Source organism: Lynx rufus, unplaced genomic scaffold, assembly GCF_022079265.1.
Source record: "Lynx rufus isolate CCGP_SWC_20201006 ecotype Redwood Valley unplaced genomic scaffold, mLynRuf1.p SCAF_2, whole genome shotgun sequence".
NCBI lineage: Eukaryota > Metazoa > Chordata > Mammalia > Carnivora > Felidae > Lynx > Lynx rufus.
In genome coordinates this window covers 160,487,106-160,514,266 of record NW_025814834.1, presented here as the reverse complement: position 1 = coordinate 160,514,266, position 27,161 = coordinate 160,487,106, and the positions used below count along the sequence as shown (strand labels likewise).

The 27,161-nt window shown below is 37.4% G+C and overlaps 1 protein-coding gene across 7 annotated transcripts in view; it reads left to right on the top strand.

Annotated features, from left to right (window-relative positions):
- Positions 1-27,161, top strand: part of TNNI3K (TNNI3 interacting kinase) — a 283,823-nt gene that overhangs the window by 109,003 nt on the left and 147,659 nt on the right. For all 7 annotated transcript variants that reach the window (XM_047083662.1, XM_047083660.1, XM_047083665.1 and 4 more), the window contains 6 exons: positions 5,381-5,467; positions 6,556-6,612; positions 7,585-7,677; positions 7,762-7,819; positions 7,946-8,140; positions 8,887-8,991. In XM_047083662.1, the coding sequence (XP_046939618.1) occupies positions 5,381-5,467; positions 6,556-6,612; positions 7,585-7,677; positions 7,762-7,819; positions 7,946-8,140; positions 8,887-8,991 (595 nt within the window). The remainder of the gene's footprint in view (positions 1-5,380; positions 5,468-6,555; positions 6,613-7,584; positions 7,678-7,761; positions 7,820-7,945; positions 8,141-8,886; positions 8,992-27,161) is intronic.

Genomic DNA, 27,161 nt, shown 5'->3' with positions numbered 1-27,161 from the left:
AAAAGGAAGGCAGGAAAAAGCCATATAAGAAGAAGAGAAAAGGAGGAAAGAAGAATGCTAAGTGACTTGGTTTATATAGTGTTCTTTTGGCAAAAGCATTCGTGATTGTGGATTGTTATCTCAAAGTGAAGAAGGACTGACAGCATTCTTGTTTGAGCCTGGTGATTAACGGACAAGAATATGGAGAGAAAGCGATGTGTGTACCCTTTCTTATGAAAGCATCTTTCAGATTTAAGTGATGAGATGGTGTAGCAAATCTTGAATTTTTCTTGCCTCTAATTTAAATGACAGTGTTTAGACCAGAACTGGCAGGAGGAAAAACAAACATCAGGAGCCATTCTCTGGTCCCACCTTTCAATGCTTTTGGAAGATGAGTTTTTAACATGCAGGCAAGGGGAGATAACAAAATTGAGCAAAGTCTCATCTATACCATTACTGTGAAATTTTTCTTCTTTGAGGCAGTCCAAAGAAAGGCTGAGACTGCTCCTTTGATCACCTGGGCATTTTGGACATGTGAAGTCAATAAGAATTCCTTAGTTTATGTAATCAAGACCCAATCCCTATGTTCTCCACCTCAGACCCAGGGGGCTTCAGAGTCACAACATCTGGGAGAAGATCTTAGTACCAGTGTCGTTTACTGTTAATCTTCAGACCTAGTACTTAAAATAATTTTTCATAACAATAAACAGCATCTGTTATTCCTAAGATGAAGTGGTGGGGGTGGAGACACAACTTTATAGGGATATAATAAGATGGGTCCTTTTCCTTCTTGAATAATTAGGAACCCTCTGTTACATGCCTTGACATACATAGTAAACTGTCTATGTAACAGCCCTTTGAATGGACGTGTAGCCTTACACAACAACCTAGATTTTAAGATACAGATATTCAGAAAGCTGAAAGCAAAGCAATTTACGGTTGGGGGAAATAGCTCCCAAGTATAAGGAAAGCAACAGGAGATGAATTAAAGGGAAAACATGGAATTTGAATGGTACAGACAGACTGGAAGAGTGGGGCGCAAGATATGAAAGACACTCCAAGCTGGCAAAAACCTTCATGGGCTCCAATGAGTAATCCTCCGAATGTGCAAAGCATTATTATAACTGCATTAGGCTAATAACATAGCAACCTCCTGTTTTGGGTAAAATACTTGGATGTAGATAGTAAATTCTTAGATATGGGAAAACATTTTATTTAATTAGTGGAAGTTTGATTATCTCTGGACGTGTTCCATTAGTGTGCCTTGGTTATCTGGGTATATCCATTATCAGGAGTTTGCCTTAACAAGTCCATTTAGTGAGTTCCATCAAGGCATTTTTCTACTTAACTCCTTGTGCCCAAGTATCAGGGAGCTGGGCCCTAGTGGTTTTCAGGTTTCTTTGCATACACTTTGGTAGTTTGTCAGAGCAGTGATAGCAGTGGAGAATTTCCCATACATGTGCGCCTCAGCCCATAGTTAGCAGGAGGTGGGAAATCAGGCGGAGATGCCTTCCAGAGCCAAGGGGCCTCTTGGCATTTCCCTGGCAGCCTCGTGCTTATCATCAGCCAGAACCCAGGCACTCATTAGGCTCTTGATGAAAAGCATCCCAAAGAAAATGCCAGCAAATTGTGCCACTGTGCTGGCAGGAAATTAAAACTGCTCAGAGCAAGTGGAGCCAAGAGAGCTGTTGAAATGAAAGGTAACATCAAGGGTGTGATCACGGACTTACACAGACGGTCAGGATTCAAGATGCGGCTTTCTGCTTCACTAGGGAAAGCAGGAGGCCCTCTCCCTCTCTGCTGTCAGCCACAGTCAGTCCAACAGAGAGGCTGAGACAGGCAGGGATGTGGGCTTTGTGAATTAAGCTTTGTTATGCTTGGGTAAATGCTTGGGGTTTAGGTTGTTTTATTTTTCCCAAAGGAAAAACGGAAATAAGATAATTTGTTTTGTTTTGTTTTGTTTTTTTGTTTTTCTTGGTCCCAAACACTTAAAGACCAAATTAAGTAAAAGAACAACTTAAAGCAACACAGGTCCTATTAAAGTGGGGGCAGAAAGCATAGACAGGAGCAGACAAACCTCAGAACCTATGAATCTAGCAGCAGGACAGATGAAGGGGAATTTTAATTCCAGATAACTTTTTGTTGGTTGTGCTACTTCTATCTTGAGATTAAAATGACCATCAGCCCTGGGAAAGAAAGGGAGGTGCACAACAGGAAGCAGTACCAACACGCAAACAGAGCACACTGAAATTTTCATCATACTGGGGGTGGTGGCAGAGTAATGCCCCCCAAAACTGTCCAGGGCCTATTTCCTGAAGTTTATGAGTATGCCGCCTTACATGGGAAAGGGGAATTAAGGCTGCTAATTAGCTGACTTTTAGAGAAAGACTATCCTGGATTATCCCAGTGAGCTCTGTGTAATAGCAGGGGTCCTTAAATGCAGAAGAGGGAGGCAGAAGCAGAGGTCAGAGTGATGTGGAGTGAGAATGATTCAGCCAGCCATTGCTAGCTTTGAAAATCTAAAAGGGGGGCCACAGCCAAGGAATGTCAGTGGTCTTTCAGGGCTGGAAAAAGCAACAAAATTGACCTTCCTCAAGAGCCTCTAGAAAGGAATGAAGCTTGCCAACACCTTGCTTTAGCCCATTGAGAGCTATGTCGGACTTCTGACTACCAGAGCTAGAAAATAATACAGTTGTGTTGTTTAAGCCACTAAGTTTGCAGTAATTAACAATAGCAGCAATAGAAATGGAATATATTGATGTTTAGAAAATTTATCTGAAGTTCCATAAAGGAGTTTCCAAGTTCATTTACAATTCTTGGGGCTAAACAGTAAGGCAAAAAGCAGTGAAAAGATCTGAGAGGCATATTTATATCTTAAAATTGTTAGGCCTATCACATGCATTATCTCAATCTTTACAACAGCCTTACGAGGGTGTATCATAGTTCTAACTTGTAAATAAGGACCTTTTTTAAAAGGTAAAACAAGTCATGTCCTTCTACTAATTAAAATCCTTCAGGGGCACATAGGTGGCTCTGTCAGTTAAGCATCAGACCCTTGATTTCGGCTCGGGTCATTATCTCACAGTCGTGAGATGGAGCCCCACATCAGACTCCTGGTGAGTGGAGCCTACTTGGGATTCTCTCTCTCCCTCTCTCTCTCTCTGCTCCACCCCTGCTCACTCGCTTACATTCTCTCTCACTCAAAATAAATAAATAAACGTTAAAAAAAATCCTCAGTGTTCCCCATTTCACCTACATTAAAATCCAAACTCTGTCGTAAAATCCAAAACTCCACATCAGTAACATCAAAGTGTGGACTCCTAATCAGCATCACTTGGGACTTTGTCAGAAAAGCAACTCTCAGGTCCCACTGTAGACCTTTCAGTCAGAATCTCTTGGGGCAGGGCTCAGGAATCTGTGGTTTAACATGCTCTCCAAGTGATGCTTAAACACACTAAAAAGTTTGTGAAGCACTACCTGATGTGATGTGCACTCATCTGTTTCTCCAGCCAAGTCTGGAACCACTCTCATCCTTGCCTGTGATGCTCTGGCCACACTGGCCTTCTTTCATTTCTGAAGGTGTCACATTTGCTCCCATCTTGGAACCTTTACATTATCTGTTCCTTCTGCCTACTAGTCTCTTTAGAAATTTGCCTATTGGCTAATGCCATTCGGGTTCTGAGGTTTCCCTGATTGTGATCACGGGAGAATCCAAAGAAAAAGTGTGAATAGGACTGGCTCCTCATTATTTCGTCATAACCTATGTCTGTGATTTGAGAAAATTATAAATCTACCAGTCATAAATTGAAATCTGCGGATAAGAAAATGAACACCAGTTGTTAACTCGGTAGATTTAAGTTTTGCTACCAATTTTATTAATCATCATCACAATGTTGTTTTTCTTGAAGAAGCTGGTGTTGGGATATTACATTTGGAAAAGCTTTTTTTTTGTTTATTTTGTTTATTTTTGAGAGAGAGAGAGAGAGCAGGGGAGGGACAGAAAGAGAGGGAGACAGAGAATTCAAAGCAGGCTGTGGGCTGCCAGCACAGAGTTACAACACCTGGTTTGAACTCACAAACAATGAGATCCTGACTTGAGCTGAAGTCGTTCGCTTAACCAACTGAGCCACCCAGGTGCCCCAGGAAAAGCTTTTAATGCTAGTTAGTATCTTAATTACTCCATCTCATGATCTTGCATGCTCTATTAAAATCTTTTTCTCTTTTTGAAGGGGGATTTGGTAAGCAGGCATAACTCTCAGCATATACTGTGTACATTAGCTAGGTGTTTTCTGAATCAATGTTAACTATGAACCCTCTGTGATGGATAAGCACTTCTGCTTTCTCAATTCCTAAAGTGTACCATTTTTACAATGAGTTCTGTTGCATTTCACAAGTCTTTTGGCAGGGTCTTTAAGGCTGACTTTATTTTTCTCTTGTATAAATTAGCTTCAGTAGATTATTTTTATAGTGAAAACATAATACAATATCAAAAAGTTTAGTTCTATTTAAAATCATTGGTCTACTCAGAGGAGCATTTAGCATTTTTTATCTTACACAATAAGTACCTATTACAATTAATATCACCCCCCCCCTGCCTAATTTTGGTGGTGTTATGTAGTAGAAATTTATTTCTCGGTTGTGTAAAAGTCTAGTGTGGGCATTTCTGGTCAGTAGATGGCTTTCTTCCATCTCCCATCTCCCAACCATCTGCATCCAGCAAGCACATAGGAAGAGTAGAGAAGGTCTTTTTCTAAAAGCCCAGAGTTGGAAGCAGCATCACTTTTGCTCATGTTCCCTTGGTGAGAATTTCTCTCAAGGCCATAACTGGATGCAGGGATGACAGGGCACTGACCTCCCGGGGTGGACAGCCATTCCCAGTGACAAAATCACTACATGAATGGGGAGTACAAATATTGATAGCAAGCCAGCCAGCTGTCTCCTGTCACAAAAACCTATGTAAATTATCTTAGGGCCACGTTATATACTGCAGTTGCCAATGAAATGTAATGTTCAATCAAAGCAAACTCATCCCTCTTTCCTGGTTACCATATGTGCTTTTCACCCTTTTAATGGTGCCCTTAGCACCTCATATTTCCTCATTTAAAAATTCTCATCATTATTCAACTACACTAAGCTTCTTGGGGATAGAACCAGAGTCACTGTTCTTTGTATATCCCCCATCCAATATAGTGCTTAACATAGAGTCTCACATGTAGTAGAGTCTCAGTGAATTATTTTGACTGACTGAATGAATGAAAGTACTACATTCCTATTGCAGTATATTATCTCTTAAGATAGAGCCTATGCTTCAAGCTGTCTCTAGTCACTTTTGAGTTATATGGTGAGCTGAATAAATCAAACAGAAGTTAAGACTCTTTGTCCTTTTTGTCTTTTCATGAAGGACATGATCCGATTGTCACACTCCTGAAGCATTATAAGAGACCGCAGGATGAATTGCCCTGTAATGAATATTCTCAGCCTGGAGGAGGTATCACTTTCTTACTCAGTTTTTGTTGTTAGTACAATATTGTGCCCAAAGGTAAACCTTTTTTTTTTTTTAATGAAATTTATTGTCAAATTGGTTTCCATACAACACCCGGTGCTCATCCCAACAGGTGCCCTCCTCAATACCCATCATCCACCCCCCCCTCCCTCCAACCCCCCATCAACCCTCAGTTCATTCTCAGTTTTTAAGAGTCTCGTATGGTTTCACTCCCTCCCTCTCTAACATCTTTTTTTTTCCTTCCCCTCCCCCATGGTCTTCTGTTATGTTTCTCAGGATCCACATAAGAGTGAAAACATATGGTATCTGTCTTTCTCTGTATGACTTATTTCATTTGTTTCTATTACTATTATATTCCGGGGTTAGAGAGGAGGGCATGTCAGATTAGCTTTATTTTAAGAAAACTTATGTCTGGGTGAAGCTGAAAATAAAGAAGCCTTCACTTGGGGCACCTGGGTGGTTCACTTGGTTGAGCATCCAAGTCTTGATTTTTGGCTCAGGTTATGATTTCATGGTTTGTGAGATCAAGCCCAGCATCTGGCTCTATGCTGATGGTGTAGGGCCTGCTTGAGATTCTCCCTCTCTCTCTGCCCCTGCTGCACTCATGCTCTCTCCTTCTCTCAAAATAAATATACTTAAAACCAGAAGAAGCCTTCATTTAAGCTGTTTTTCTAATTTACCAATCTGCAGTTCCTTCAGGTTTAACTAACATTCCCTGGACTGGTTTTCTATGAGGCTTATGCATGACTAGGAAGGCCTGGGTGAGCTGAGAGCAGTCATGTTCCATTTTAGTAATCTATTAAGGCAGGCAAGAGAATATCATACCCAGACACAAATTAAATCTGTTGGAGTCTGCTAGACCTTGTTTTTTTGTTTTTTAATCTTTTTGTGTTCTCTCTAAATAAACACTCACTGTGCAGTTTCAGTATACAGAGAAAGACCTGGGTTAAAGCTATATTCTCACTTGGTTTTCTTAGCAAATTTCTTTTGTCACCTGCTTTTTATAATGTTTAATGTTTGTGTAGAAAAAAATGATGGCTACCTTCAACTCTATAATCTAATTTGATTTCTAGATGGCTCCTATGTGTCTCTTCCATCTCCCTTGGGGAAGATTAAAAGCATGACAAAAGGTATTTCAATATGGGACAATTGTTACACTTTATCACTCAGGATAACAATTGGCTCACATACAATAACTTTCTATTTTGTTTCACATATTATACATGATGACTATTTTGCATGCATAAACAATATTACCAACAAGCCATTCTTCCCACAGTTAATCTTACCTCCGTACTATTTTTCATATGGCATCTTGCTTCATGAAGGTATAACAGTGCGAATTTCATAAGTATTAAGGAAAGATCAAGTTCTTAAAGACATTTGTACTTTCAATGAAATCTAAATTACCAATGTTAATATCTTTGAGGAGAATTGGGAATAGGTTTGCCATAGGAAAATAAATTTGAACAAAGAAGTTATTTTTCAAAAGACCCCAAATAAGTAATACCTTGGAAAATTCTTGTGTGGATGCTGCACATAGAAATTAATAGCGTTGAATCAGGAAAATTTTTAAAATATATAATTCAACTATAAATTTATATGTAACTATTTAGAATTTGAAGTTTTTTAAAAAATTATCTTTGGTTTGGGATGTTTCCTCTGAATGATTCACATACTTATTTTTTGACATCTAACTGGCATCCCTTTGAGATTTAGCTGATGGATATTTGGCTAAGCCTACTGTGGTATGCTTCTGGGGTTGACCAGATAAAACTCCTTATCATGATGTGATACGAACTGTATTCCAGGGTTGCCATGTCAGGCAGACAAGCTAGTTATTGATCAGATTAGGAATAAACCCTTAGCCCTGATAACAAAGGTCAGAGAACAGAGACAGAAAACTAACATGATTTTAATGCAGGGAATAGGGATCATCTGTGATAAGGTTTTAGTATCTCCAAAGAGTCAACTGTATTTGGAAAATAGATGTTACTGGGGAATGACATTTTTCGTTAAGTAAAGCATGTATGTAAATCATGTGGACACATCCATGTGTGCTTTTTAATCTTAAAAAAGAAAATAACAATTCCTATTTGCAGAGAAGGCAGATGTCCTCCTCCTAAGGGCTGGATTACCCTCACATTTCCATCTTCAACTCTCAGAAATTGAGTTCCATGAGATTATCGGCTCAGGTAACCTAAGAAAACACTAGTCTGCTGTTAGTTTCAAGAGCTCAAGATAATATGTGTTTATTCATTTCTCTTAAACAATTTTAGGTTCTTTTGGGAAAGTATATAAAGGACGGTGCAGAAATAAAATAGTGGCTATAAAACGGTAAGCGAGCAAATGAGAAAATTTAGTATCAGACTGGAGTTGTGAACTTTAAGAAGCATATGCATGGCAAGCCCCTTGTTTTGATCCATCTGTTGACTGAGGATTCCCCGCTCCTGCCATTTGCAGTTACCGAGCCAACACCTACTGCTCCAAATCAGACGTGGATATGTTTTGCCGAGAGGTGTCCATTCTCTGCCGGCTCAATCATCCATGTGTAATTCAGTTTGTGGGTGCTTGCTTGAATGATCCCAGCCAGTTCGCCATTGTCACCCAGTACATATCAGGGGGTTCTCTATTCTCCCTCCTTCACGAACAGAAGAGGTATGGTTCTCTTGTTCTGACTTATCCTTTTAAGTGTCATTGGAATTATCCTTGCAACACCTCAGAGACTTTCTGCTTGGGTGACCCTTTACCTTCTGACATCTCTGAATGCTAGGAAAGGTAGCATTTTAAAGATGGCTAATAATTTATGCCCAAGAATTATGTTTTAATGAATAGAAATATTTCCGTACTTTCCTAACAGGAATTCAGTTGAAGATAACAAATCCAAGGAATTTAAATTAGCAACTGAAGCTTACACTAATTAAGTTAATATGACATACCAATAAAGCAGATATATGTAAGCTCAGAATAAAATAATTATCAGGGGTCCAAGCATTTATGCTTTAAAGTTAAAAAAAGAATAGCCTTGCACAATCAATTCTAATTCACTTCCTAGATATATGCATACAATAATCAGAGTGTGGTTTTTCTCAGTTATTAAAATAGAATCAATTTTATGTTATTATAAAAAATTAAGTATAATATTATAAATATTATAAACTCAAGTAAAATATTTTAAATATGTGGGGTTGATATCTAACCTGATTTAGAATTAAGCATTTTCTGATGTGGAAACCTATTTTTCCAGATTTTTTTGAATTTTTAGCTTAATCTTCAATAAAGCAAAAAAGGCTGAAAGATACACAGAATAACAAATCACACACACACCATTGATTTCTTTTAGAAAGATGTGTTATTGGCTTTGACCATTTCATTCTCACTAAATCTTTTTTTTTAAATTCTAGGATTCTTGATTTGCAGTCTAAATTAATTATTGCAGTAGATGTTGCCAAAGGTATGGAGTACCTTCACAACCTGACACAGCCAATTATACACCGTGACTTAAACAGGTATTCCCCCCACCTCAAATAATGAACATAGGATTGTGTAACTAACTGGGAGTCTAAGACAGATTTAAGTGTCTGTTCACTGAAGATACAGTGCAAATCAGCACTGTGAAGATACAGTGCAAATCAGTTTTCTTCTTTGTGGGTAAGGGGAAAGGCTACTTTAAGGCTAGGTGATAGAAAGTTTTGTCATTGTCTTTTACAGAAATAGAAAGCTATATAACTTCCTCTCAGGGATCTTTCAAATCTATGAGAAATGGCCACAAAGAGAATGATGTCTGTAAGATTCACCAGCTAGCTTGTTCTCAAGTCAATAAAGTCAGATCAAAAATTTAGGTCAAAGACTATTATAGCAGGTCTCATACAAAGTCAGGTATTATAAGAGGTCCTGATTTAAATTACCTACTTTTGTGCTACCATTCTGGTATTTTTCTAATAGTAAATTCAGCCAAAAACACAGCAGCTCATTTACCTAGTTTTCATGTGAAGTTATTTTCGTGTGGGTCAGAGACTTGAAACAAATATGGAATTATAGTATTCTAGGAGTAAAACCCCAAGGGATTTCAAAAAAACTCTAAAAAAATTTTTTTTAATGTTTATTTCTGAGACAGAGACAGAGCATGAGTGGGGTGGGGCAGAGAGAGAGGGAGACACAGAATCAGAAGCACGCTCCAGGCTCTGAGCTGTCAGCACAGAGCCCAACACGAGGCTCGAACTCACAAACCGTGAGATCAGGACCTGAGCCAAAGTTGGTCGCTCAACCAACTGAGCCACCCAGGCGCCCCTCAAAAAAACTTTTTAAACAGTGAAAGCTTTCTAAGCAAAGTCTTACAAGAAGGCCAATATACAAAATGTAGCAGTTTTAGTTGAAGGCAGAATGCAGAGTACAGAAATCTGTTCACTTACCATTTTCTACTGCCCAGGAGGGAGATCCCCAGGCCACGTCTGTGGAGTCCCAAAGGTGCTGTGGAGAAGAGCTGGACAACCACTGATCTAGTTTATGAAACGAGTCAGATTATTCAAAGGCAATAATTTTCATTGAATGATTATCAATAACATTCATATAGATCCCATACATAATCTTTTGTATAAAGTCCACAATTCTGAGACTACTAACAAGTAATCACTCCATTCAGCCTTTTGTTCAACAACTATTTGGGGATCTACTATGTTTGAAACCTTTATACTTGGCCCATTAGAGCTTATGATGTGAAGCTGCCATACACTCCATTCTCAAGGGCTTTTCACAGTTTTAGTAAAGCAGAGAAACACTTACCTAAGTATGTTTTAGGTATAAAGTAACAAGTTCCATAAGAGAGACATTTTAAAATTCTATAAAATTTCAGAAAGAAGAATATTAACTACTTCTGAGGAATTTAGAAACATCTTCATGAAAGAAGGGACATTTGAACTTGGCTCCAAAGGATGGGTAGAATTTGGGAGAGTAGCCTAGGCTTAGAGAAAACATTAAGAAAATAGAGATTAGAATGTTAAAGGCATATACAGGAACAATGAGTAGTTTAGCTTTAGTGGATGAAGTGTCTATGAATGTATGTAATATGTGTAATGTAGGAAGCATATGATTGGGAAAGAAATTCAGGAAGATAAATTGGAACAATAGCACAGAAATCGGTGAATCCTAGACTTTAGGTAGTTTGGACTTTGTTCGGTAAGAAAGTAAGCAGTGCAAATGGTTGAGCTAGGAATCAGAAGTTTGGAATTGTGTTATGTAATAATTAATCTAGCATCATTGGAAAAGATCAACTTGATGGGAAAGTCAAGAAACTGATGAAGCAGTTGTTGCAGTAATATAACTGAGAAGTAATGAAAAGCAGAATTTTACTAGTGGCAGTGGAAATGAAAGGGAGGACATATTAAAGATAGGGGAGATAAAATAAATTAGATATGAGAGTGAATCTTAGATATTAGAAGTAAATGTGTGTGAGATTTAATCCATTTAAAATCATTAGTTTTCATACAAAGTTCATTTCTTTGTTGTTATTAGGTTTTTGGGTTTTTTTTACCTCTCTTTTAAAAACATTTATGTTAATAAATATTTTTTTCTTTGAGTTTCAGTAAAAATATTTAGGAAATAGATTTAAGTGATAAGTTAGCATAATATAAACTGATGATTTGTGAGTTTTAGGAGTGTTATCTTATCATCACAACCATTTTGCATGTGGTATTAAAACAAATGAGTGATCATCAAAAGTTTTGTCTTGCTGTAACTCTTCAATTATGGGGCAATTGAATGTGTATTCTGTTGCCCTGTGAGTAAATGCAAGTTGTTACCACCAGGTTGTAAAACAGGACCAAAAATATAAATGATGATTAAAAGTAGAAATAGAACATTTACTGTGTAACAGATATGTTTATATTTGCAATATTTTTCTGTTTCTGATAATTCCAATGCTTTAAATCATACCAAAAAGTCTTCAAATTTTATAAAACACTGTTTCATAGGTGCACTCAATATAATAGAGTCCCAAACTATTGCATTTATTATTTGTGAACTAGTTTTTACTAATCTTAATCTGTCAACAATAAAACATTCAGTTTTTCAGATTAATGCAGATATAACACTGTATATTGCTCAAAAGAGTATAAGTCTTTCTGCTTAGAGGGCTTACTACACTATGGTTGGGTACATAGAACACGTGCCCAGGAAACAATTTATTTCCCATGTAAGGTATAAAATTACTAGGAACCAAAATGATTAAGTGGCAATTTTACTGGAAATCAAAGGATTTCGAGTAAGTCAAAGATCAAAGTAGAGTGGAAAGCTTCCTGGAGGATGTAGGGCTAAAGCTGGACTTTGAAGAATAGGCTGGACTTTGAAGAACAGTGTTCTCACAGCATACTAACCCTTGCATGTCTACAATGCTTCTGAAGTCCCACTGAAAGAGGTAAAAGGAAAGATGCCCATCAGAGTGAGGAACTCGGACATGTTTGAGTTTTTGTATTGAAATGACCTGTTTACATTTTTCTTTTTCCCACTAATCTGGGTGTGTCAGGGCTTCAAGAGCAAAGATCCTTTTCTCTTTATCACAGAGATGTTCAATCAATGCGTTTTTAACTGAACCAAGTTCTAGGGGCGTTTTGGTGAATATCGTTTCAGGAAGCAATGGCATAGTTGGTACAAGTATGGCTACTTTTAGGTAGTCTAATTTTCCCAATACTTTTTTATGGTGCAGAGTAAAGAGGCTGTTTGAGCTTATTGATCAGCTTACAGAAAGGGGACACTCTGTCTTTGGTTTTGTGGTTGTTGATTTATATGAGTGAGAGGAAGGAACTCTGCCTTTCCTTTAGCAAGCTTCTCACCATACAGGTCTGGAAGTTAATTTTGATCTTTAAGTATGTACTAAGGAGAAGTTGTAGGAATGAGTAAGGAAGTGGTTCTTTCCAATGATGATGATTAGAATGATGATAATACCCACCATTTATTTACCACTCACAATGTGAAAGGAGTTCATGTATGCTCAGTTAATCTCACGACAATGCTATAACATAGCTATTATTATCTCCACTTTACTGATAAGGAAACTAATTCCAAGGTGACATCCATAACATACAGTATTTTTTTTTCAACGTTTTTATTTATTTTTGGGACAGAGAGAGACAGAGCATGAACGGGGGAGGAGCAGAGAGAGAGGGAGACACAGAATCGGAAACAGGCTCCAGGCTCTGAGCCATCAGCCCAGAGCCTGACGCGGGGCTCGAACCCACGGACCGCGAGATCGTGACCTGGCTGAAGTCGGACGCTTAACCGACTGCGCCACCCAGGCGCCCCAATATTTTTAACATTATATTATGCTGTCCCAAGAACAACAACAAAACCAAGTCAGAACAGAGAGACAGAGGTTGATGGTACTAAATAAGCATCATCAGCATTTACCAACTTTGCTTTTTGTGTTTCCTGTGACCCAAATAATTTCTCATATCTCCTTGTGTTTCTGTGTTCCTGCTTTGTTTCTTCTTTTACAACCCATGTTCTTTTCGTGTGGAACAGAAAATCTATATAATATGTTTCCTTTGGTCTATAGTGTTTAAATATTTTTTAAAAATTTTTAATATTTATTCATTTTTGAGAGAAAAAGAGAGAAAGAGCACGAGCAAGCGAGGGGCAGAGAGAGAGAGAGAGACAGACACAGAATCTGAAACAGGCTCCACACTATGAGCTATCAGTACAGAGCCTGATGTGGGGCTCGAACTCACAAACCGAGATCATGACCTGAGCCGAAGTCAGATGCTTAACCAACTGAGCCACCCAGACACCCTTAAATATTTTTTAAATGTATATAGCTTTAGACAGCAATGAACTTAACAATTTGTTGTAGAACCCACTACCTACCAACTTACCAACTTATACTTGGCCCAATTTATACATTCATTTTGCAGCATTGGAGCTTGCAAAGCACGGTTTACAGCTAACGGCTTTGAGCCTTTTTACTGAATACAAACAGCTCTCTGTGTTTCCTTGGAAAAGTACATTTTCCAAATTGTTTAACATTGAAACCAAAATATCACTGCAAACATATATGGATCAAATGAATGGTCTTTTTCCCTGTATAAGTATATATAACAACACTGTATGCAATGAAATAGTGATACTTCATAGAGCGGCCATTGTACTCCCATGAGATATGTATATCAAAGCATTTTGTAAACTGTGAAGCACTATACAAATGACATTTGCTATTGCTATTAACCCTTCACTTGTTCCCTTATATGTAGAAGATGGAAAATACTCTACAATATTCTCATACATATCAATATTTCTTTTTATGTAACACAAGCAATTAGTTGGGGGTGTAGGTCTACATCTGAGAAAGACTACTATTGATTTTTGAGTGTCAGCTTATTTGGGTATCAATAAAGGAAAATAATTAATGACAATTTAAAAACAGCCAACTTACTCATGAATAATGACAGATACTATAAACTGACAAAGCTGGTAAAGGCTAAAAGAAGGTTAATTTTGAAGATCACATTTAACTAAATTTGTGAAGGTTTCAAAAAGCATTAGAGAAAAAATTATTGGTAAGAAATGTTTAATAATTGTTTTTAAGCTGATGTGTGGATATGCCTTTCAATTGAATACACATATAAAAGCCTTGCATTGAAAAAAACTCAGTCAAGTACGAATAAACGAATTGTTAACAGTTTCTTCTAACTACTGAACTGTTGGGTGCAGTGGTATTCCTTAGTTCTTATAGTCTACTCTCAGCTATGCCTTTCCCTGGTGACTTTCCCAATAAGTGGTTATGTAGAGTTTAATATTCACTGGCAAATATTACCTTGCAAAGAATTCTGAAGTTCTAAATGCAAACCAATTGATTACAGTGCAATAATTATAGTAGATCATGAAAGAGAATCCACTGAAACTCATGAAATCCTTCATAACTCTACTTTGTAATTCTCTAGTATTAAACCGGTCACAGTGACATTTTAAATTTTGTCAAAATTTTCTCATCCATTTCCACTTCCAAAGTGGAATGAATTAATTAATTAATATGAATTCTTGAGTGCTTAATATGAACCAGAGTCTGTGCTATGCCTAGGGATACAGCTGAGAATGATAGCCCTTAGCATTTTTTTTCTAGAAGAGCTTGGAAGCTAATGAAGTATTTTCCCAAATTTCCCTATCATAAGCATCATCTGGGACCCTCATAAAAAAAACAAGGGGTGCCTGGGTGGCTCAGTCGGTTAAGTGTCCGACTTCGACTGGGGTCATGATCTTGCGATTCATGAGTTTGAGCCTTACATCCGACTCTGTGCTGACAGCTCAGAGCCTGGAGTCTGCTTTGCATTCTGTGTCTCCCTCTCTCTGCCCCTCCCCCACTTGTGCTCTGCCTCTCAAAATAAATTAAAACATTTAAAAAAATTAAAAAACAAAAATTCAAAGACTCCTCCTTTAAAGGCACAGATTGAGAATGTCCTAAAATGGGCCTAAGAATCCATACTTTTAAACAAGATTACCAGCTAATTCTTATGATCAAACAAGAAGGGGAAATATTGTCCTAACAGTTTTCTCAACCCCAGCTGCACATTAGAAACTGTGGGAGAACTTTAAAAAAAAAAAACAAAAAACCTGATGCTTCTTTCATCAGAATTTCCAGAGGTGGGGCCCAGGTACCATATTTTTATAGAGTACCCCTGGTGATTCAACCTTTGAGAACAACCTTCAAGTCTCATGGCAATTACACTAACCATTTGCCATACAGTCTCACCCTTCTCTGCTGCCAGAGTGGAGTGGGAATATTGAGGAATTAATTCATAGTAGAATTCTAAATGTTTTGAGAATAATTGCCCAAAGTACAGTATAATCATTCATTCATTCATTCATTCATTCATTCATCTATTTAATAATGAATGCAAAAGACTGAGTCCAAAGGCCCATGATACCTACAACATAGAGTAGATCCCAAGACCCAGCAGTTTCCATAGGAGTTGTGCTATGTATACTTAAGGTACTCTGGAACATCTAATTTCTAATTTGTGGTTAATACTAAAAAGTTCCCAGGAGTGTAGAATCTTCAAAGGCAGCCAAAACAGAAGTATAAGTTTCGATATTGGACAATTGCAGTACACACAGGTGATATGAGTATTCAAGACTATAAACTCTGGAAGAATACAGAACTATATATAATAAATCAATACACATATAGAAGGATAAAGACTCATATAAATTGTGTCTGTGTATTATGTATCAATACACATATAAGCATACACATTTGCATGTTTTTGTAAGGCTTCCAGCCTTTCTCAACTGGAATCCTGAAGGAATTAAGCCCTATGGAAATGATTTGAGGGACAATTTTCTTAATTCTCCCAAGGATGAGACATAGCTATACCATCCGAGATACATAGACGAGAAATGTATTCATTACCTACAATGGATGCCTTAGAACTTAGGGCCTCAGGGTTAAAGGGGTACCAGTAGTTCTGAAATGTTTTTGTCCAAAAATATAATGTGAGTTCAGATTTCCAGATTAATTTTTAAAGCGATCTCTGTGCATTTCATTACTGCTTTGAGTAATAGGGGAAAAAAGACACTAAACTATTCAGTTTTCTAAGATGAAATCTGAATTTGTTAGGGTATTATCTGCTACAATAATAGACTAAAAAAAATGGATAATGGTCCCAAAACAATAGAAGTGTGTATCTTGATTATGTGAATAAATAGGTTGTTGGTGTGGCACCTTTCCATGAAGTCACTCAAGACCCATTTTTTTATTTGTTTTTTATTTTTCATTTTTTTTTATTTTTTTAATATGAAATTTATTGTCAAATTGGTTTCCATACAACCCCCAGTGCTCATCCCAACAGGTGCCCTTCCCAATACCCATCACCCACCCACCCCTCTCTCCCACCCCCCATAAACCCTCAGTTCTCAGTTTTTAGGAGTCTCTTCTGTTTTGGCTCCCTCCCTCTCTAACCATTTTTTTTCCTTCCCCTCCCCCATGGTCTTCTGTTAAGTTTCTCAGGATCCACATAGGAGTGAAAACATATGGAATCTGTCCTTCTCTGTATGACTTATTTCACTTAGCATAACACTCTCCAGTTCCATCCACGTTGCTACAAAGGGCCATATTTCATTCTTTCTCATTGCCACATAGTATTCCATTGTGTATATAAACCACAATTTCTTTATCCATTTGTCAGTTGATGGACATTTAGGTTCTTTCCATAATTTTGCTATTGTTGAGAGTGCTGCTATAAACATTGGGGCACAACTGCCCCTATGCATCAGTCCTCCTGTATCTCTTGGGTAAATTCCTAGCAGTGCTACTGCTGGGTCACAGGGTAGGTCTATTTTTAATTTTTTGAGGAACCTCCACACTGTTTTCCAGAGCAGCTGCACCAGTTTGCATTCCCACCAACAGTGCAAGAGGGTTCCCGTTTCTCCACATCCTCTCCAGCATCTATAGTCTCCTGTTTTGTTCATTTTAGCCACTCTGACTGGTGTGAGGTGATATCTGAATGTGGTTTTGATTTGTATTTCCCTGATGAGGAGCGACGTTGATTATCTTTTGATGTGCCTGTTGGCCATCTGGATGTCTTCTTTAGAGAAGTGTCTATTCATGTTTTCTGCCCATTTATGCACTGGATTATTTGTTTTTCGGGTGTGGAGTTTGGTGAGCTCTTTATAGATTTTGGATACTAGCCCTTTGTCCAATATGTCATTTGCAAATATCTTTTCCCATTCTGTTGGTTGCCTTTTAGTTTTCTTGATTGTTTCCTTTGCTGTGCAGAAGCTTTTTATCTTCATGAGGTCCCAATAGTTCATTTTTGCTTTTAATTCCCTTGCCTTTGGGGATGTGTCAAGTAAGAAATTGCTGTGGCTGAGGTCAGAGAGGTTTTTCCCTGCTTTCTCCTCTAGGGTTTTGATGGTTTCCTGTCTCACATTCAGGTCCTTTATCCATTTTGAGTTTGTTTTTGTGAATGGTGTAAGAAAGTAAGACCCATTTTAAACATGTGGCTTCCAGAGTCTCCTTTGAGGTCATCTCCATTCATGTGAGCAAAAATGAGACAAGGGTATGTGAGACACGCATGAAATGTTTTACAGGCCAGGCATTGCAATGTCATGCATCACTTTGAATTACATCTCATTGGCTAGAGCTCAGTCACATGGCCATGTCTTACTTATGTGTCCAGAAGAAGAGGGAATGAATTTTCATGGGCAGCCCATAGTCCGTGCTACCTTCGCCCTATTTGCACTAGTGATAATAATTTTTACTAGGGTTACTAGGTTTTAGGTAAAGATAATAATTGAGAAGCCTGGTCTAAATTTGCATTAATCAATTGCACTAATATAATGTTAATTGCATGCTAAATATTTTTTATGAATACAATTACACAATTTATAAACTAATACCACTAATCAGGAAATATACCAAAAGCTATTTAATAAAGCATATTACGTATGAGTTAATTTTGAAACAGTTCTTTTCACTTACTTTTGTTGGTTACATTGAAGATATGAGAATAGCTTTGGGAGTGTGGAGACATATGTCCCTGAATCAAAACATGGTTCGAGAGCAAAACATGTACTGTAATGAGATACAATAGTATGGAATAGACTATACAAATTGGAAACAGAAGTAAATTCCATGTGCTCTGTGTCAATTAAAACATGCACACACATTTTCCTTTAAGAGTGAAAATTAAAACACAGAAGGACTATCATCACTCTATCCAGAGAACCTTATTGTACCATATCCAGCAGAAAGCATTCCTTAACTATTTAATTCTACAAATTACTCTAATGGTGTTTATGAACTCCATTCAGGTGCTGATGTTCAGTCATAATTTCCATTTCTGACATTCTCAGTCTCGATTTAAAGTCAATCTGCCTGTCCTCAGCTACACAAACTTCCAGAGAGTTCCCTCGGACTCTCAAGTTCCTACCTATTATTTAAATAGAGATTTCACAATCCAACTTGTCCTCATCTCCTCTGAATGTAGATTCATCCCTGCCTCCTCACCTGATTGCCACGGTTCCCAGAGGCAGTGTCCCAAACATTCCTATCACATTTCATTTTGGTTCAGGTTCCTCATTCTGAATTAAAATAGCAGGCCCCTCCGTCTCTCCTGCTCTACTTCTAGAATGTCCTTTAGTCCTGAGTTGTCCTCTCTTTGTACTCCAATGGAAATAGCTAAAGTTCCCTCCCAGGGCCAGTTAAAATGTTCTTCCTTTCTCAGCTGCCTCCATTAGAACGTCTCATTTAATTTTGGCTACATCCACTAATTCTAAAAATAGTGCTCTTACTTAACACCCCATTAAGTAAATTCCCTTAGACACACACTCCCTTTAAATTAAAACGGTATATTTAAGTCAAAGGAAAACTCATCCATTCTGTTCACACTATCATATTGTTCACACAAACCTAGTCAAACCTGTCATCTCTTGCTTGCTTTCATCAGAATCTTGGCCTCAATGGTCCCAGTCAGATAAATCACTGAATCTCACATTTACATTATAGAGATGGGTTCTAAGCCACCATATGCCATTTGAAACACTACACAAGATTGTGTGTGTACAAAACAAATGTATCTGTGTGTATAATAACACAGAAAGGGTTTGACTGAAAACAGGAATTCTGTGATGCCAGAATTCACTTTTGAATCACTCTGGAACCTGGCCTCAGGATTTCTTATTCCTGAGCATTTTGTGATGAAGTCATCCATTCTGTTGCCTCTTTCCATAATACAACACAGCTATTCCCTGAGAATTCCCAAAGTCAGGGAGACAGGAGTGCTTTTCCTGTAACAGTGTTACCTTCTCTCAGCCCAGGGCTGACCTTGGAAGAGTAGAGGTGATGCCCCCTCTTGATCCCCTAAAACCTTTCAAATGCTTCCCTGTGACTGGTGGTGAACTTACTGGCCTGCAATTTTCTAGTGTTACTGGTTCCTTATATTGCCATTTTCCATTCTTCAGGGATACGGCCTGTATAAAGTCAGCTTTTGAAAATGTCAACAAAGGCTTTGCTCTGTTCAGCCTCGTTTCTTCTCTGCTCTCATTTCTTGGGAGGCACTGTGAGTGCCCTCTTGGCACCTTGTCGATTTCCTGAGCAGCTAACCTTTCAATAATGATATTAATGCTGCCTTGTGGTTATCTGTGCATTTCTCAGTTCATCATTTTCAACCCTTGCTTGCTGAGATTCATTTACGTTGTTGTGTTTTTAAGATCCTGGAATTTAATTGAGTGCAACCTGACTAGGGACCCAGAGCCAGAATTTCTAGCTAATAAAGCAGAAACAATCTTAATAGGTGGGTATTTCTTTTCCCATTGATTGAATTTCCAATAGCTATACGTTGTATTTTGCCTTGAAAAAGAGGCAGGTAATTGTAAATTTCCTTGTCTTGTTTAACAATTTTTATTTCAAAACTTTCCCTGTCACTCTTGGGAGGAAGCAACTTTTCAGATAATGTCAGTATTCCCATTTCTGGGAATCTATGTTGGTATGGTTTCCCACCCTACTGGAAGGCTATAGGATGAACCAATTGAGAGTACATGCTATGGAGCCAGACGGTGCAGGTTCAAATACCACCTCTGTAACACCTCATCTGTGTCCTTGGACAATTTGTGTAAAAACCAGTTTTCTAATTTATGAGGTGGTAATAATAATGTATATTGTATTGAGTTTAAATGAGAAAATACATTAGCTATTATTATCATTATTTTTCTTCTTTATTTTTCTGAAAGCGTATTTTCACTACTTAATATTCTTGATGGTGAAGTTTATTTACTGAATTAAATGTTTTTAAAGGCCTGTCTCTCCCTTTGATTGTATCACTATAAACTTTGATTATAATATCTCAGATGACCAATTTCTTCTTGTCATTAAGATCTAGGAGATAATTGGATGGGTTTAACTGTAGATCTCTTACTATATATGAAGAAGGACCAGGGAATTCTAATCCTGTATCACTGCATGGTTCAGATTTGCAACAGGGATTCTGACACTCCCCTTAGGCAGATGCAGGTCTGGAACAGAACAGCTAAAGGTTGGAGGGCGTTATTTAATTATCCAAGACCCTTCTTGGTAAATCTTCTTCCTATACCTCATTCACAAAATTAAAGCATACAATTTAAACACCAGCCATTCGATGACTCAACAATCATTTGTTGGTGAATATAATGGCAGAGAAGGGGAAGCTTCATCCAAGGCACATCCCAGAGATCATGCCAAGCAAAAAAGTCAAGTAGGTGAAGTTCTGGTTTGGTAGAGGATTTGTGGAGCATCTATGTAGTGTTAGGTAGCTTTTCTTCTCTATGCCCAGTGAGTTCACCTAATGACTCTATTCAGCAATTTTCCTTTTCATTACAAAGACCGCTGTAAGAAAAGGACGGAATGTTTTCAAAATTAGCAGTGAAAATGTTGTTCTGCCCTTCCTTCAATAGAGAAAAGGAAGGATTCATCCCATCATATCTTTCTTGATTCACAGGAGACAATCATTTTTCTCATTTCTATTCCTATTCTTATTGTGACACTTTTGTCATGTCACTTGACTTCTTTCTGCCTCAAGTTTCTTATTTGCAGATGATAATGATGTCTAATGTGTACCTGTCCACAGAGATATCCTTGCAATTGATAGGGGTGTCAGCACAATGTTACATGAAGAACTCTAGAGAAAGGTTCTACAAGAGAAACCCATATATCATTTTTATTAATCACATGAAACTGAGTTGCCAGAAAGTCTTAGAGTAAAACTCATTTTGTATCCAGCTACTGGATCTGTACTATTTGTAGGGTAATTGGATTATCTTCTTCCAACTGAAGTTGAAAACTGTTGTGGTTACTAACTGGTGTGGAGAACAACATACTCCTTTTCAGAAAGGCTTAGTATTACCTTGACCAGCATGGGAACAGAGCATACAAGCCTCACAGAATGATTAGAACTCTTTAATCCTGGAGGGCTGGTCTTTGTATCAATTATATTTTAAGCCTTGTATGTGATGAGCTGTATTCTCAGTCACTAAACCCTTATTTAATGGCTTTAACAACCCACAGAAAGTTAGTGAAAAGCAATGCCTGGTGCCATAGATGAAACAGTGTTAGAGCATTGATGATGTCTGGCTTCTTTTCTTTGGGGAGGGAAATCCCCTTCTAAATTCTTATAGCAGTTGGCTTTCATTAAGTCTATTCAGAGTTAAGGGTCTGAGGATCTTGAGTGACCCTTTCTTTGGGAATGGGGCACATTTTAATAGGCTTTTTCCTGTCTGTGGTCCCTGAAAGACTTAGCTGCTGCCAGTCTCCTGAATTGCTGGGATTTGTAAAGGAAAGGATTGATTACATGCTTCTTCTAATTCTTTCTCTTTCTTTAATTTTTTTTTCCATTTAGTACAAAGAATGAGAAAGACACTCTGAGTATCCTTCTATTGAGATATGGTTGGCCTTACGGACAGATATTTTAGCATTGAACTGTTATTAACCTCTTCTGGGTTTGACAAAGTTTCTTCTTTTTTGGTTCTTAAATATGAGGCTAAAGAGCTGTTATTTGCCAAGCTTGTTCTCCAGCACTGTAAGCAGTAGACAGAAAACAAAGTTTGAGGGGTTTTTTAATCTTTTTTTTTTGTCTTTGTCAGTTGAATTGCATCTGTAGTCTCCATCTGAAAAGTTAATTTTTAAAAATTTTTTTAATGTTTATTTATTTTTGAGAGAGACAGAGATAGAATGTGAGTGGGTTAGGGATAGAGAGAGACGGAGACGCAGAATCTGAAGCAGGCTCCAGGCTCCAAGCTGTCAGCACAGACCCTGACGCGGGGCTCAAACTCATGAGCTGTGAGATCATGACCTGAGCTGAAGTCAGAGGCTCAACTGACTAAGCCATCCAGGCGCCCCCTAAAAAGCTAAATTTAAAAAAATATATAGGCTTTAACACATACTGTTTGCTCTGATGGAAGCATCCACCCCTGCCCTACCTCCTTCCCTACTTCCCCTCATTGCTCCTTCTCTCTCTTCCTCCAGTATCACTTTTCTTCTAAGTAATTTCTATTCCGTCCTCCAGGAAGCCCACTTGTATATTCCCACAGCTTACCCTACTCTTGCTTATCTCAGGATAGCACTCTATGGAAATTGGTCATGTATTTGCATGTATTCCCTATTACACATGAGGCTTAGTTAGGACTGGGGCTGTGGATTTTGTACCATTTGATCCTAATAAAAGTTCACTTAATATTTTTCAAATGCATGAATTAATTAATAGCATTTCAAGGAATATGAAAGTATCATTAATGGCACAATTTCTTTGTGCCAGGCATTGCTCTCAGTGTTTCATATGTATTAGTTTATTAAATACTCATAACTCTATCTTTTTTAAAGTTGATTTATTTATTTTTGAGAGAGAGAGAAAGAGAGAGTGTGCATGCAAGTGGGGGAAGGGCAGAGAGAGAAGGAGACAAAGGATCCAAACCCAGCTCTGTGCTGAGAGCAGACCTGAGCCGAAGTCTGATGCTTAACCGACTGAGTCACCCAGGCACTGCAGTGTAAATTGTCTTTTTTAAACAGGTAAAGACTGGGGAGCCTGGATGGCCCAGTCAGTTAAGTGTCTGACTTCAGCTCAGGTGATGATCTTGTGGTTTGTGAGTTCGAGCCCCCCATTGGGCTCTGTGTTGACAGCTCAGAGCCTGGAGCCAGCTTCAGATTCTGTGTCTCCCTTTCTGTCTGTCCTTCTCCAGGTTGCACTCTGTCTCTCTCTCTCAAAAATAAACAAACACTTAAAAAATTAAATAAAAAAAATGAACAGATAAAAAAGGGCTTAAAGAGACAAAGAAATTGTGATACAGATGGTAAGTGACAGACTAAGGTCATTACTTATACTATATAGTCACCTGTATCTATAGTTATCCAAAACATAGGGATATATAGCCATTTAATCACAAACCAGGAGTAACTCTGATTGAATAGCAAAGCAATATTTGTTAGATTGCCTCACCAAGGAAGGCATAGATTATGAATTCATAGCTGAAATTAAAAGGTTGTTTTCACTTTAGTAGCATTTAATAATATGAAAGTTATTCTTTTACTCAATTAAGACTGCTATTCCACAAGTCACTTACCTAGCTGTTTTGTGCTATAATTATTTGTATGCTGGTCACTAAAGCCTGTCCAAAAACACAGTGAAGACAGTGAGAAAAAAAGATATGATCAGTTGTTTGACTGCTGTGATTTTCTAATTTACTCAGGTGAAAAGTTAGCCAAACAAACTGATTTTGCAATGTGGACATAGCCCAAGACTATCTGATGATTCTTTAGAAAAAATATAATCCTCTGAAATTCTAGTGATTTCTAGTCACTACTGACTATGTAGATTCGAACCAATACCTGCTTTTTCTGAATTGATTGATTTTCCTTCTCACAGGCAACATTTTTATTTTCTAACCTGCAGCATTTCTGTGCCTGACTAGAATATTTTTGCATTTGATTAATGTTTTCATTTGACTTTCAATGAGGTCTCAAAACTGTTTGGCTTGTCACAGTCAAATTATTTAAATATCCTCTGAAAAGAGTATGTGGGAGCTAAAATCAGATTCAGGTGAACCTGAAAAACCAGTGGCGACATTTCTTGAACTTGTTATATTTTTATGTCTAAATTAATCATTTCACAATTTTGCTTTATGTTGATGCTCAGCTTCTTAAATACAGTGATTATTGTATGCCTTAATGGAAAAGTTTTAATTTTTAGCTGACCCAGAAGTTACTCTCTGGCAAGAATTTATATTCCTTTTTTAAAATATTTTTTGTGGTTTCAACAGCACAAATATATTATGTCTCCTATTTATATATTTTTTAAAAATTTTCTTTGGTTTCTTTAACACAAATACCTAAGTCATCCTTTTCACTTCTCAGTTACTGTTCACTCCCTAATTGATTGGAATTATCCCAACCATTTATTCAAATATGGTCAGAATTCTCTGTCTATATTCAACTTATGCCATGTCAAATAAAGCACACATAAAAGAATATATACCATAAGATCTAATTTTGTACAATTTTAAAAAATGCAGACTAATCTCTGGCATCAACAAGCAGATCATAGGGCACCTGGGTGGTTCAGTCGGTTAAGCGCCCAGTTCTTGATTCTTGTTCATGGGTTAGAGCCCCATGGCAGGCTCTGCATTGACAGCACAGAGCCTGCTTGGGATTCTCTCTCCCTCACTCTCTCTCTCAAAATAAATAAATAAACATTTTAAGCAGATCAGTGGTTTCCTAGGGCTGGACTAGGAGGAATGAACTGAAAGGGTGGTTAAGAATCCTACTGGGGTGACACAAATGGTTTGTATCTTGATTGAGGTGGTAGTTTCACAGGAGTATACATCTGTTAAAACTCATTGAATTGCTGTCTTTAAATGGACGAGTTCTTTCTTCTAATGTGGATACAAGGAATTTGTCTAATACAAATGATAAATATAAAAAATGAAATCTTTAAAAAGAAATATATAAAGTAATACGAGTTGGCACCTTTCTAATCATGAATGAAAGGTATTGTTCTTTTGAAAACCTTAAAAAGGAGAAATAATAATTTGCCAAATAATCTCGCTTGAGGATATCGAAACCAATTCCAGCTAAAGGAGAAGAATCAACATAGCTGAACTGGAAGAAAAAAGGTTTACTCAGATGACATCACTGAATACAAATCTGTATTGTACTGAGGTTAAGTTGGCTGTCTGCAAACGTTAGTTTTTAGTCAAAGGACCGTAGACATTGACAGGGAAGAAGATGAGAAAGCGTCCTTGAGACTCTGCACCTACCCTCTATTCACTTTTGCTGGTTCAGTCTGGTGCAATGGTATTCAGTATGGGGATCTACTCCTCAGCCAAATGTGAAAGTGCATTCTTTGCATTGAATGGCAAAGAAAAGGCCCAGATTGTTTACATATCATCAAAAAACTGGTGGGTTGGAAACATTAGCTCTCAAAAATTGCAAACTGGCAAATACAACATGTGAAAAAGGAAAAGCTACCCTAATATCACTAAGTTGATTAAAAGTGATGTGCTGCTAGATAACACAGCATGGATCTGTGGATCAGGAGGCTTCGGCTAGAATGGCTTTTTCCATCTTCCAAATGTCATTTACAAGAGTAGGTCTATGGAATCTAATGAATGTTGATGCTGTAACTCAGAAAAGATACAATGAATTAATTAATTTACATTCAAGTTCAGAGAAGTGAGATAGCATAAACAACATAAGTCATGTGCAAGAAATATATAATTAGACTCCCTCTTCAAAATGAGCCTTGTAGAGCATCTCTATATAAGTCTCAACAAATTAAATTAAAAAGTATATATCAAGTAACTGGTCTGTGGAAAATGTTCCCATTGCACTCCGATTTGGGGTCAGTTTAGCCCAAATTCAAAAAATTGGATTGGACAATCCAAATTTAGTTGACAGAAGGAAATGAGCAAAGAGAATGTTCAATTTTCAACAGTAAACACAGTGAAGGTATTTGTGATAAATTTCATTTTTTTCTTGATGACTATAAGTGATTCAGAAAGGTATAGTTCAGATGGTTTTCATTTGAGCAGTAGCTTATTTTCTAAATTTAACTGGATGCTAAGCATTTCTACTCATTGTCAGGACAAGGCAGCTTTAGACATTTCAGAGAGCCATTTGTTTATTGTGAATGTTAAAATTCATATAGAAAAGCTACACAGTATGTGTCATCTATATGTATTCTTTTAATTTAGCAAACACATTTAATAGTTTTTGCTACAAAAATAAACAAGCAATGAAGGAAGCTGGATTTTCTGGCTTTATAATCTTACCTCCTTTTTTCAAATGTCTCAGTAATTGGAGATTACAACTAGTTCATATATTTTTTTCTATTTTGCTACATATTTTTTTCAGAAATTTTTTAAGGAAAACTATGTATGGTTGGTAAATAGAACCTACAGTAGTGAGAACTAAAAAAAGTTAATTAAATTTAACATTTTGACATTTTAACATTTTTGACGTTGTTAACTAAATTTAACAATTTAACATTTTATTTTGAGCATTTCATCAGTGGAGCACTATTAAAGTCCTAGATTGGTCAAGTGCTTTTATAACCAGCAAGTTTACAAAACTTTGTATAAAAAAAGTTTCCACTTCGGAGGTGAACCCTTACAACTAGGATTTGTTACCAAAAAAAAAAAGAAAACCTTTGAGACTTCTGGAACTGAAGCTTTTCTCCCAAAAGTTAGGTTTGGCTTTCCCGCACTAGTTTCCAGTATCATTTCTTATAAAAGAAGTTTCTATAGGTTTTGGCCAACATTGCAGACACTAAGAATTGTCGTAGCAGTTTTCAGAGCCCTGGTTGTATCAGAGAGAATGCATCCTAGTTATGGCAGAAAAGACTGCACTTTCAAGTCAAATATTAAGACTTAATCCAAGCTATGCCACTCCCTAATGCTCTAATGGTTGACAACTTATTTCTAAACATCATTTTCTTCATTTATAAAATAGGGATAGTATCTACCTCATAGCAGTGTCTGGCACATAGTAGACATTCAATAAATATTAGTTCTTGGTGCCTTCACTGAAAATGGTTCCAGAACCATTTGAATGTATGTTATCAAAGTCCCAACTCTCACATCTTTGTTACAAATAAGGGCCACAAAGAATATGTCTAAGGAAAAAATGCTTAGTAATTATTTCTCTATCTTCCCACTCTCCCACTCAACAAAA